General features: G+C 37.9%; 1 protein-coding gene across 8 annotated transcripts in view; it reads left to right on the forward strand.

The window, feature by feature from the left end:
• Nucleotides 1-13,500, forward strand: part of DHX29 (DExH-box helicase 29) — a 36,897-nt gene that overhangs the window by 17,151 nt on the left and 6,246 nt on the right. For 7 of the 8 annotated variants that reach the window (XR_014491200.1, XM_083352587.1, XM_083352584.1 and 4 more), the window contains 9 exons: nt 417-557; nt 3,986-4,130; nt 4,310-4,430; nt 5,685-5,769; nt 8,729-8,817; nt 9,402-9,530; nt 9,892-9,967; nt 10,750-10,974; nt 12,463-12,599. Coding sequence is in view for 7 of the 8 variants with exons in the window: in XM_083352587.1 (XP_083208713.1) it covers nt 417-557; nt 3,986-4,130; nt 4,310-4,430; nt 5,685-5,769; nt 8,729-8,817; nt 9,402-9,530; nt 9,892-9,967; nt 10,750-10,974; nt 12,463-12,599 (1,148 nt within the window). In the remaining variant the exon portion in view is untranslated. The remainder of the gene's footprint in view (nt 1-416; nt 558-3,985; nt 4,131-4,309; nt 4,431-5,684; nt 5,770-8,728; nt 8,818-9,401; nt 9,531-9,891; nt 9,968-10,749; nt 10,975-12,462; nt 12,600-13,500) is intronic. The other variant, XM_083352585.1, reaches the window with a different exon arrangement.

Genomic DNA, 13,500 nt, shown 5'->3' on the forward strand with positions numbered 1-13,500 from the left:
ATTCTTCAAGTCTTCCAGTGATGACACTGTAACCAAGTCCATCCACCTTGCTGTTTGTCTCCTCCTCCTTTACCTTTGTTCATGTTTCTCAGCATCAGAGTCTTCTCTGCTGAACTAGGTCTTCCGTAATGTGCCCAGAAAATAGTAATTATTACTTCTAAATAATCTGGTTCTTCATTTGTCAGTTTTAGTGCAAATAGCAGCATGCAATATGCAGAGTCATATGTTATCCATGTTTAAAGACAGACCAGGATGGCCAAACGTTATACAGTTTTCCAGCTGAGTTTTGTGATATTTATCTGAGGCAAAAGGTTGATGTACCTTTCTATTCCAGTAATGGGAAGTTGCTCTGAATGTAATTTCAAAATAAATATAGTATATCTAAAATTGAACTATTTCACTTTACAAAACTCCAGGTTTTTCATGTTGAAGATGTAATAGAGGAAACTGGCTTTGTTCTGGAAAAAGATTCTGAATATTGTCAGAAATTTTTGGAAGAAGAAGAGGAAATAACTGTAAACGTTACTAGCAAAGGAGGAGGAATAACAAAATATCAGGTAACATTTTATGTGGAAAAAAATAAGTCAGTTTACAGAACTATTTACCAGTTGTGCTCAAAGTAGGTGTCCCCTCTCGATTTGGGATTCACTATTATTTTGCACCATGGCCCATTTTATTTAACAGGGGTCGTCAGTCTTCAGTACAGTACAAGATGGCCAGCCTGAGAAATTATCCTTTGAGGAGGACTTCCGGTGGCTCCGCGGCGACGGAGGGAGCCTTCCCGGGCTGCCCGCGGCTCAGCTGGTGTTTTTTCGCCCGAAACAGCGCCGATCAGCTGTTCGGGCGAATCTGAAGCCCCCTCCTCGGGAGAAGAGGAGGGGGTGAGCCCCCAGGCGGGGGTTGAGTTCTCCGGGGCCGCCTGAGCTTGGAGCTTGGGCGGCTGAAGGATTGAACTCCCCCGTAGCCTGGGCTGCTCCCAGCTGGCTAGCGTCTCTGCTCCGGACTTCATGGAGCAGAGCCAGGCGTCTGCGACCATCCCTGCTTGAAGGAGAGACTATGAAAGGGAAAGAGCAGGCAGAGCAGTACAAGAGGGAAAGATGAAGAGATGAAGAAGATTTTATTTTACTCTCAAGCTTGATGGACTTTGCTTAAAACTTAAAGTGAAAGTGCGTCACAATTGTAAGTAAAAGATGGCGGCTAAACCTCCCCCTAGAACTTTTCGGAGTGCTGGAAATTCTCCGGTGCAACAACAATCATTGCTGCAGGCGTTGCATTCTCCTGATGTATTGACATCGAAGGATCTTGAAAAACATACCCAGTTAATTTTGGAGTCAATGGGTGTTAAATTTCTACAGATGGAGGAGAAATTGGAGAAATTGGAGCAGAGAATGGAAGAAAGGATGGAACAGAAACTTAGAGAAATGAAGGTAGACATTTTGTCCTCAGTGCAAAAAGTTGCTAAATGTGTGGAGGTGCTGGATGATCAAGTGCAAGATTTGATTCAAAAGAATGCTTTATTAGAAGCAAAAGTATTGGAAATTGAAGATTTAAAAGACAAAATCGACAGTGAACAGAGCTTGGCCCAATTTTACCAGATGCAGTTTGCTGTGAGAATTAGAGGCCTAAAAGAGAATATTAAGGAAGATTTAAAGCAGCTGGTTTCTGAGGCTTTTGAGGGAGTATTGAACCATCCAGCATCTGAATTAAAACAAGGTATGGACAAAGTGTTCCGTGTGAATTCGTGGATTGCTAAACAGAGAAAGTTGCCTAGAGATGTGGTGGTTTATTTTGTAAAAAGGGAAATTAGAGATGAAGTTATACAAGCTGCCTACGATACCAAAGTTGTGATTGCTGGTCAACAAGTTTTGGTTCTAAAAGAAATTCCTCCAAAGATTTTAAAGAGAAGGAAGGATTTTATATTTCTTGTGCAAGAGCTCAAGCAAAGAGATATAAGGTTCAGATGGGAGATCCCAGCTGGGTTGAGCTTCATGTATGATGGCAAAAGGTACTGTTTGAGTAATGTGAAGCAAGCGCATGATTTTTATAATAATGTCTTGAAAGTAACCCCATCAACACTTCTGGAAGCTGCAGAGGGATCTGGAGAAGGAGAACATCAAGAGGATGAAGATGCACAGATAGACGAGAAGGGTACAGGAGGAGTTCAAGCTGCAACTCTTTTGGATGATCTTAGAGAACAGAGGGTGACGCGTGCTGCCTTAAAACGCTCAAAAAAGGAAAAAAAAATAAGACCAGTAGAAATCTATGGAACTTCCACAAAATATTTATAGTTAAGTGGTAGTTGTGTTTTTTTTAAAAAAAAAAAAAGTTTTGGGATGCTATGTATGGTAATAGATTTTTTTTTTTTTAATTTGGAATTAATGGATAACTTACTACAGAGGAAGAGGAAGAAAGTTTTGTGGGTTAATGTGGGTTAATTTGTGTAAGAACTATTTATTAATGTGCAAATGAGAATATGTTAAGGTAATAGTGAATTGTGGAAGAACATAGATGGGAATGATGCTAGTTTTCTTTTATTTTAGTTTTTTATATATATTTAGTATTATTAAGGATTGGTTTACTATATACAAGCTAGAGAGTGATGGATTTTAGAGTTTATAATTGTTAGTATATGATTGTTTATGATTGCCTTTTAGATATATACCTTGTATTTTGCTCTGGGAAGTCGGGGGGGGGGGAGGGGGAGGAGGGGAAGTGGAGGGGGGGAGGTAGGGGAGGGAGGAGGGGGAGGGGGAGGGGGGGAGATAGGGGGGAGGTAGGGAGGGGAGGAGGGAGGGGGAAGGGGGGTTTTTTTAAAGGAAAATTGTATTTTATAAAACTTTTCAATAAAAAAAAAAAAAAAAAAAAAAAAGAAATTATCCTTTGAGGATTGCTGGAAGCAGCAGATTGATATTGTGATATTACAAAAAAGAGGCAGCCATGAAATCTTGGCTCTGTTTTGTTTATTTATTTATTTATTTATTTAATTGGATTTGTATACCGCCCTTTCCCGAAGGACTCAGGGCGGTTTACAGGGAATTAAAACAAGAAATACAAAAATTAAAAACAATTAAAAAGATTATAATAGTCCCTGAGAGAATAAAAACCCCAATTAAAATTAAAATTAAAATTCTCAGCCTGGGCCAGAGAGCTCGAAGAGCCAGGTCTTCAGGTCCCGGCGGAGTGAACGGAGGTTGGGGGCAGTCCTCAACTCCACGGGCAGCTGGTTCCAGAGGGCAGGCGCACCCACTGAGAAGGCCCTCCCCCTGGGCGTTACCCGCCGGCAATCTCTTACCGGTGGCACCCTGAGAAGACCCTCCCTGTGGGAGTGCACTGGACAAAGGGAGCTTGATGCTGGCAGCAGGTGTTCCCTCAGATATCCCGGACCCAAGCCATTTAGGGCTTTATAGGTCATTACCAGCACCTTGAATCTCACCCGGAGGGCAACCGGAAGCCAATGCAGCTCGCGGAGTAGAGGTGTTACATGGGAGTATCGGGAAACCCCCATCACAGCTCGTGCGGCTGCATTCTGCACCAGCTGAAGCCTCCGAGTGGTCCTCAAGGGCAGCCCCATGTAGAGAACGTTGCAGTAGTCTAGTTTTTGTTATTTTGGGGGATGGGGAAGGATTTATTACATTTATTTTAAAAAATACAAAAATGGTGAAAAATGAAAATTGCTGCCAAGCTTTTGAATATAATCTTGGGAGTTCTAGCAAAAATATGGTTGGGGAAATGGACTGTTCTTTGTTGCTCATTTCTGGTATAGCCTTTCAGAGTGACAGACAAAAGGATAGCAAATTTATTTCTAGCTCTGTTGCATAAAGTTAAATTTGTATTCAATCTTCTGTTAGTTGATGTTGCAGTTAGGCTGTTTTAACACATATAGTCCTTTTTATCTTATTTATTATATGCAGCAATAGATGAAACTATTTTGCTACATTATTTTGTTTTAGAATTATTGTTCCAAATTTCTTTCTGTTATGTTTAGGAAAGTGTTCCAGTTCAGGCTGCATCTGGTATTGAGCTAGGACCATATTTCCAAAAATACAGCAGTCGAACTCGGGAAGCCATATACTGTATGAATCCCTACAAGATCAACTTTGACCTCATACTGGAGTTACTTGCATTTTTAGGTAAGGTTTTGAAAAATTGCATGAAACGCAAATTTAAAATGGCTTTCTTACTCCTGATCTTTGTTTGCCTTTTTCCCTAAGGAAAATGCCTAATACGTATAGGTGTCCCTGTGTGTGAGAGAGACTTTTCTTGATAATAAAAATGAATTCTTTATTAACTTCCGTCTGTCCCTATACAGACAAAAGTCCCCAATTCAAAAATATGGAAGGAGCTGTCTTGATCTTTCTGCCAGGCCTTGCACATATACAGCAGTTGTATGATCTCATTTTGACTGACAGAAGATTTGATATAAGAAAGAGGTAAGCAAATCATGGAAAACTAATGATAGATTCTAATTAAAATGTACATTGTTGCATAGATTGAATTATGAGGAGATAGATAGGATTGCTAACTGAAAATAACAAATTTTAATTATTATTTTTTTTTATTGAAAAGTTTTAAAAAATACAATTTTCCTTTAAGAAACCCCCCTTCCCCCTCCCTCCTCCCCTCCCTACCTCCCCCCTATCTCCCCCCCTCCCCCTCTCCCTCCTCCCTCCCCTGCCTCCCCCCTCTACTTCCCCTCCTCCCCCCCTCCCCCCCCCTCCGACTTCCCAGAGCAAAATACAAGGTATATATCTAAAAAGCAATCATAAACAATCATATACTAACAATTATAAACTCTAAAATCCATCACTCTCTAGCTTATATAAAGTAAACCAATCCTTAACAATACTAAATATATATAAAAAACTAAAATAAAAGAAAACTAGCATCATTCCCATCTATGTTCTTCCACATTTCCCTATTACCTAAACATATTCTCATTTACACATCACAAACACCTATCCCTATTAACCTCTCTAGCCAAAATAGACTATAATAGATAGTTCTTACACAAATTAACCCGCATTAACCCACAAAACTTTCTTCCTCTTCCTCTGTAATAAATTGTCCATTAATTCCAAATTAAAGATTCTGTTACCATACATATCATCCCAAAACTTTTAAAAACACAACTACCACTTGTCTATAAGTATATTGTGGAAGTTCCATAGATTTCTGCTGGTCTTATTTTTTTGTCTTTTTTGAGCGTTTTAAGGCAGCACGCGTCACCCTCTGTTCTCTAATATCATCCAAAAGAGTTGCAGCTTGAATTTTAATTATTTAATATGCAATTACCTATTGAAACATCAAAATAGTTTTTATCATAGTAGACATTTTTGGGTTGGTATGTAAAATAAATTATGTAAAACTAGATTGTCTACTTGTAAACATTTTCAGTTTTCTGAAATGTTCTCAAGTATTGGATATATCAGTTCATATTGCTCATAACAAAACTAGCAAGTATAAATATTAAACTAGCTATTAAAGGACAGATTTTTATTGGCAGTGAAACATTTCAATATAATAGTTTTGCATTTTTGTAGTATATAGTATTAATACAGTGTATCGATTCATAATGAATAATTAAGTTATAAATCCAAATTCATGCATATTGTCTGCTAAGATGTAGGCATTTTGTCTTATGAGTCAAAACAATACAATTAATGTTTTTGCATTATAATTTTTAGGCACCAGTTAATAGCATTGCATTCTATTCTGTCCACTCAAGAGCAAGCATCTGCATTTACATTGCCTCCTTCTGGTGTTAGAAAGGTAAGCTTGAGGTATTAATATATCTGAACTGATATCTTGCCCTGCGTCTCAAGATCTCTGATCTTTCTTTCAGCCTTTTATGTCAAGTGTGGTGCTTTTCATGTAATTTAAAGAAAGGGATTAAACAGACAAAACTGAATGTATCCCAAATGTTTCTAATGTGATATTATGTTCTGTGTTGCAATCTTGGAAAGCTAGAACAGTACCTATTGTACCACTTTTAGGATATGGCAAAATCCGAGTACCACCAGTCGCCTAGCAAGGTGTCAAAAACGTGATGACCAAAAAGAAAAAGAGGAAAAAAGTAGGTAGTCCTCGACTTACAACAATTCACTTAGTGACTGTTCAAAGTTACAATGGCACTGAAAAAGTGCCCCCCAAACCACAGCCAAGCAAGACACCTGCCTGCCCACTCAGCGGTGCTCTTCCTCCTGTCCGAGGTTTTCATTGTGAGCATTTCTGTTGAGGATTGCCAGCGGCAGGTGGGGTGGGGGTGGGGGTGTTTGGTTTTTATTCCCCCCGTCTGCTGGGTGGTTGCAGCAGGTTTTGGTTACTCCACATGACCCTGGGACACTGTGATCGTCATAAATATGAATCAGTTGCCAAGCATCTGAATGTAAATCACAAAACCCTGGAGATGCTGCAACATTCCAGCTGATCGGCATTTCTTCTGGGCTCAGCAGACATGCTGGAGCCTGGCGCTTCCGCTGAGCCCTGACAGCCCCGAAGAAGCGCTGATCCTGGCGCTTCTGCTCAGCCCTGCAGCTCCAGCCATTTCTTGCTCAGGCTTGTGCAGTGCTGCCACCAGTTCAGCTCATTCCCCTCCCCCACTACCACTTTTCTAGGATGGTCGCGTACCACCTGCCAGGTGCCAATGTACCACAGGTGGTACCCGTACCACTGGTTGAAAAGCCCTGAGCTAGATCTTTCCTCATTCTTCTGAATTGTTCATTTAAGCCTGGCAAGCATCTATATCTGGGCCAAGAGTAAAGCTGTCATTCAGAATTATATTAGTCTTCTATTTCTATAGCATCAGCCAGAAGGAACATTTATCTAACAATGACCAGGTGAGATAAAAGGAGTTTGTTTCATCAACATGAGGAGGACCACAAGTTGCACACTCCTGTTAAGATGACTCAATATTCTATTAACACAGAATTTGTTATGAAGATACTGCTTATGACATTTAATACTAATTGAATGAAATAATTATGAACATTTTGGTTGATTTGAGTAAGGTAGGTGGTAGTGCTTTAATTCAGTAGCCTGAATTAAAATTACTTAAGTAGCAGCATGTTAAAAACTAACACATTAATTTAAATGCCTAGGGCAGGGGTAGGCAACCTTGGCTCTTTTATGATGCGTGGACTTCAACTTCCAGAATTTTCTGAGCCAGCCATGCTGCCGGCTTCTTAACTTTCCTTTCTAGCCAGTGGCTAATTCTTAAAGGGGAATGCGCCTTTTTAAGCTAGTTCACCCAGCAGTTTGTATTTTCTGTCTCTGGAGGCTTTTCCTTATTTGATAAATATATGGAAGAGAGAAAATATGGGGGGGGTTGTTGTTTCAAATTCTTCCTTCAGAAGGAAATGGGAATGAGAAAGAGGGAGGCAGGGAAGGAGGGAGGAAGGAAGTCCCGCCTTAGCACTTGGCCACCAGCAGCCCTGCCATTGACTTTGCTTGTCAAAAGGTTGCAAAAGGGGATCACATGACCCTGGGACACCATCATAAGTATGAATCAGTTGCCAAGCTTCCAGATATAAATCACATGATCCTGGGCATGATGCAGTGGTCATAGGTGTGAAAAATGGTCATAAGTCATTTCAGTGCAATTGCAACTTTGAACAGGTGTTGTTTTTTTTTGGTCATCAAGTTTTTGACACCTTGTTAGGTGGTACTCGAATATTGCAATATCCTAAAAATGGTACAATCGGTGAAAAGGTTGAAAAGCCCTGGCCTAGGGCAGTAAAATGTCTTGATTGGTATTGAATTGAAATCAGATTTCTGAAAAGTCAATGAAGATCATATAAAATTAGGATGTATCTTAATAACATTCAATTTCAGTTAGGACTGTGGCTGCAGTATTTTAGTTTTTTAAATATTTTTTTATTTTATTTCCTAAGTTAAAATACAAGCTCCAAAATAAAAAAAGGAGCAGTAACAAAACAAAAATGTGCATAAAGACAAAAGATCAAACATAAGTATATTTCAACAATAATAGTTACCTCTCTTGCAAAACAGGTCCACAATTTATGACCTTCTATAGCAGGGGTCTTCAAACTTGCCCCTTTTACGACTTGTGGACTTCAACTCCCAGAATTCCTCAGCCAGGCATGCTGGCTGAGGAATTCTGGGAGTTGAAGTCCACAAGTCATAAAAGGGCCAGGTTTGAAGACCTCTGTTCTATAGCTTTATTTACCCAACCAATTTGACTTACCATATATCTACTGTAAAAAAAGGACAGTTAACAGGTAAACCTAATAGCAAAGCTAAACTTCAAAGCCCTTTGTTAACAAATCTATTATTGTATTTAACTCGCATAAGGTCCACAAACGGCTTCTAATCTACCACATAAAACCACTGCAGTCTTTATTTCTGATCCGTCTAGTATCAGATATCCTTGATTGATTCTTAATAATAAAACTACCTTAAAATTATAACTGGGACCTTTCCAAACAATTGTATCTCATTCCCCAAAGTCATAGATCTCTGTTGTGCGGTATTTTATGTTAAGTGAAATACTTAACATAAGTATTCTTCAAGGATAATCAATGTACTATTTATTGTATGATCCCTGATTTCAGCATATAGATTACCCTAAAGTGGCTCACTTTATTTTATTAATAAAAAAGTAAATGTTACAAATACATTGTAAGCATAATTAGAATCAGTTGTTTTAGATCTTAATTTTTGCTCATGTTCGTAAAACAGACCTATTCTTTCTCTTCTGTTTCTTTTACAGATTGTTTTGGCCACCAATATAGCTGAAACAGGTATTACTATACCTGATGTTGTTTTTGTAATTGATGCTGGAAGAACAAAGGAAAACAGGTGAAAACACCTTTTCACTAAAAAGGATCAGCTTTCATTAGAGATATATTGATTTTTTTTTTTTGCAATAGAGTTTTGGATGCATTAGAAGTTTTTTATATTTACGCAATAACTAGATATAATGTAGTACTATACTTTTTCTAGAATAGGACCTTGTCCCTCAAAACAGTGTTTTATTAGATCAACTGATTTTTGAGGAATAAATAAACATATACTCATCAAAAACCTCATCGCTTATTTTGTTTCTTAAGTGCAAGCCGCTTTCTCTAGGCCTTTTTTGTATTTTCTTTCTTTCCATTTAGGCAGTTATGGAAACTTGATCTGGCCTACTGCAGGTGGAATGGGTGGGAGAAATTAGGAACAGCATTTAAGTTTGCGCAAGAAGTTAATCCTTCTGAAATTGGTTCCTTTTTGGTTGTAGATCGTATCAAAATAGGCATAGGTTTCTGTGGTTGAAACTACTTAGCTAGGTTTTCAGAAGTACTCATTTATATAGAAGAAAATATAGTGTTCTATTGGAGAGTTATTAAGTTTAGTATTAATAACATTGTATGTGCTAGACATTTCCTTAATATTTTCTTCAGGTACCATGAAAGTAGTCAGATGAGCTCATTGGAAGAGACTTTTGTCAGTAAAGCTAGTGCACTACAACGTCAGGGGCGAGCAGGGCGTGTCAGAGATGGATTTTGCTTTCGACTATATACCCGAGAGAGGTAAAATTATTTTAACCATTCTATGTTCAAGGCAGAATCGTTTGCTAAAATTATAGCATTTATGTTATGATATTTAATTTACCTATTAAATTGTCTCACATATACTACTACAAACATGCAAAGTTTATTAACCATATTATATTTCATTGGAAGACGAATAATCCTTTGGGAGAAACTACAGAACTAAAGTAGCCTGTATCAAGTTGAAGAATCCAGCATCAAAGAAAGGGTTTACAACTTAATGCAAATGAATAGTTTCCATTGTAGTGATAGATATTTATACGTAACAAGTTCCATAATAAATATTGGAATGTAGCAACTTAAATCACTTCTTTTGTTCTTTCCCTTATGGCTTTTGCAGATTTGAAAGTTTTCTAGAATATTCTGTTCCAGAAATATTGCGAGTTCCCTTGGAAGAACTGTGTCTTCACATCATGGTATGATATCTTGGCTTTAAATATTCATTATTTTGATTTACTAAGAGATCCTGAGAATCTGGCTAAATGTGTTGTTTGCAATTGTTTACCTTTCTAAACAAGAAAAATTCTTGTGTGAAGTTGTAATCTCTTGGCAAGACTGCAAGAAAGTTTAGTCATACCTTAAATGCCCACATGATGTATGGAAATAAGGAAGAGTGAAGGAATAGACCATTATGTAATGTCATATTTACCATGTCCATTTGAAAAAAAAGTTATTTTGAATGGTGTGGGTTTTCATAAATGAAAAATAAGTATTTATTAAATAAGTATTATGGCTTTTGTACAGTGCACATATACATCACATGCAAGCATGAAACCCTGGCCTAAATCTAAAGTTGCTAGATATGGATGTTGGTTTGAGAAACAGAGATATACGGGAAATGACTATGAATATTGCAAAATAGCTTTGCTTTATCCTATCAAAACTGTTCACATAGTTCTAGGTTAGGACAAAGGTTGCTGTAGTTCAATCATATGAGGCCAGGATGTATAGCTGACTGAAGGCAGATAACAAATAGACCCTCTTCCTATATAAAAATGCATAGAACCTATAGAGTTAACTAAGTTACTTTGAAACCTGAAATAGAAAATCCCATCATACTGTATATTACCTATGTTATCTTATGGTAGTAAATATGAAAATAAATAATTTAGAAGTAGTTAAAATGTGTGAATGAATGAGAGTTATATATCTTTTCAGGCTCTTTCTATTTTAATTTTTTTTCCTGCTTTATCTATAGAAATGTAATCTTGGTTCTCCCGAAGAATTCCTCTCCAAGGCATTAGACCCACCTCAGTCTCAAATTGTTGCCAAAGCCATGTATCTTCTAAGGAAAATTGGTGCTTGTGAATTAAGTGAACCCAAACTGACTCCTCTAGGCCAACATCTTGCAGCCTTGCCAGTAAATGTAAAGATTGGTAAAATGCTTATATTTGGTGCTATTTTTGGCTGCTTGGATCCAGTGGTAAGTTGATGGCTAGCCGTGGGCAGCCCATTACTAGCCAGTGCAGTCCCAGTGCTCATGAAATAAATGTTGATCTGAGAACCTATTCTATACAGGCTGGTAGGTTAGATACTGTTTATGGTATGTAAAATATTATTTCAGTTGATTCAGTGCAAAACTAATGCTCATTGTTTCTTCTGGGATTTTTGAAATGCACTGTCCTTTGAAGAAGAAAATGTTGGCCTGTTTCCAAACCATTGTAAATGTCTGGTCACGTTATTATGTCTCTTGTATTATTTTCATATAAAACTTTCCATCTTTGCTTTAAGGTTTTAGTTTCTGACAGTCCTTACCAAAGGTTTTGCAAATTTATAGTATTGTGCCTTGTACATCCTAATAAGTGTTTGTAGCATCCAAAATAAAATATCAAAATAATATGAAATATCATGTGTGAGTGCTGAAATCTCACACAGTTGTATAGGAATTGCAAATGTCCAAAGATTTTTTTCCATGATAGTATCAGAAAATGTCAATAACTCTTTTCCAAAGTCCAGCATCTTACAGGTAGTTCTTGTGTAACAACCCTAATTGAAACCAGAAACTTTGCCACTGAGTGAAGTGGTCACTAAGTCACTAAGGAAATCATATGACCATGACTGCTTTCTGACTGGAAAGAGATAAAACTATTCAATTTCACAACTTCAGCTTTTCTTTGCCTCCTAACGACAGCTATCTCACCCTTTTGATGGTCAAGTGCCTGCTTATTGTCTTATACGCATTGAAAGCAGGCACTTGAGAGGTCCATGGGTGCACAGGTTACTCTACTGAAATCCCTTTTACTCCAATCTCTCTGTTTGCAATAGATGGGTTATTTCTGTAGCCAATCTCTTTTTGCCTGACCCTTTTCTGCTGCTGGCAAGATCACATTGCTTTTGATGTGCAGAAGAGTAAACTTTAAATGTCTTTCTCTTCAACCTCTCTGCTCTGCAAGGTGGGGCAGGACAATCGGGCAAAGGAGTAATTGCATAAAAAAATTGATTGCTGTATTGTCCCCTCTCCCTTCAAAGAGAGGAGAGATTGGAAAAAATGAGGTTTCAGGAGAAAAAGCTGTTCTTTTACACATCAAGAGCAAAAAAGCAAGCTCTTTGCATATCATGCCTACAGCTCCCAGTCTGTGCTTCCTGTGTGATCACATTGCATTTGATGTGTAAACAGCTTATTTTCTTGCAAGCCCTTTGCAAAGCGGGGAAAGAAAAAGAACCAGGTCAGGCACAGGACAATGCATACTGATGCTAATGACAATCACTTGATTTAGGTATGCTGTAAAGATCATAAATCAGCCGTAAGGTTATTTTTTTCAGCTACATTAGTTGGTAAGCAAGACCTACCTCAGTATGTGATTATATGGTACAGTTCTACGATAGTGACCTTATTCTTTATTATAAAAAACTTTTTTAATACATCAGAAATAAAAATATAAATGTTGCTGTACATTGTCATATTTTGTAGGCAACTATTGCAGCTGTGATGACTGAAAAGTCTCCATTTACTACCCCAATTGGAAGAAAAGATGAAGCAGACCTGGCAAAATCTTTTTTGGCATTGGCCAATTCAGACCACTTGACAATTTACAAGGCATATCTGGGGTAATCGAAATGATTTTTCTTAGAATAATTTTTTTTATTTATCTATTTACTGCCACTATAATTTCATTCATCTGTTCTTCCATTGCTTTCTTCCTCTACAGTGACGATACATTCCAACCTGGGAAGAATTTTGTTATGGTTAACTTTACTCACTCTGCTTTATGTATCTTCTCTAGTTATTTAATAACTTGTCCTCTGAGATAAGTTGAGTCATGGTGTCTTTAAGGGCACATATGTGAAGTTTAGTGGTCACCAACCTTTACGGCTTGGCCTGGCTGGAGAGAGATGGAAACTGGCCATGCGAGTGGCAGGCTGAGACGCACACATTCAGTTCAACTAGCATGACATGCGGGCCGGCACACAAGTGCCCGGCGCTCACGCGAGTTGAGCTGAACATGCATGCACGCTCCAGCCAGCCACTCGCACAACCCAATTCCAAATAGGCCATGGCCCAGTAGTGGGCCGTAGCCTAGGGGTTGGGAACCCCTGGTTTACTTAATGAAAAAGAAAAGAGAAGTGACTTCTTTCAAGGTGTTTTGGCTTCTCTTACTAATTTACAGTGCTGAGATTTCCTAGTGCTCTTTTGTCCAAGTATAACTAAGTTAAATTCTGTTCAAGTTATTTGAAATAGCAAAGTTGGCTTAAGGTTACCCTCAGATGGTACAATGAACTTGTATAATCTTAATAAAAAATTATAGAACAGTAACTGTATAAAGGATTGGAAAAACCAATTCAAATGGCAAGAATTTTTATTTTTGTTTTCTTGCATTCCATAATCAGCTTTGAAGAGTCTCCAATATCAAAATAAGTGCTGTTGTAGTTGAAAAATAAACCCACTAAAGCAAATTTCAAAAATATCCTTTGAGAGAGGCTGCATTTAAAAAGAATTTTCAGGCCTAGT

This window comes from Vipera ursinii (assembly GCF_947247035.1).
Source record: "Vipera ursinii genome assembly, chromosome: 2".
Classification (NCBI taxonomy): Eukaryota; Metazoa; Chordata; class Lepidosauria; order Squamata; family Viperidae; genus Vipera; species Vipera ursinii.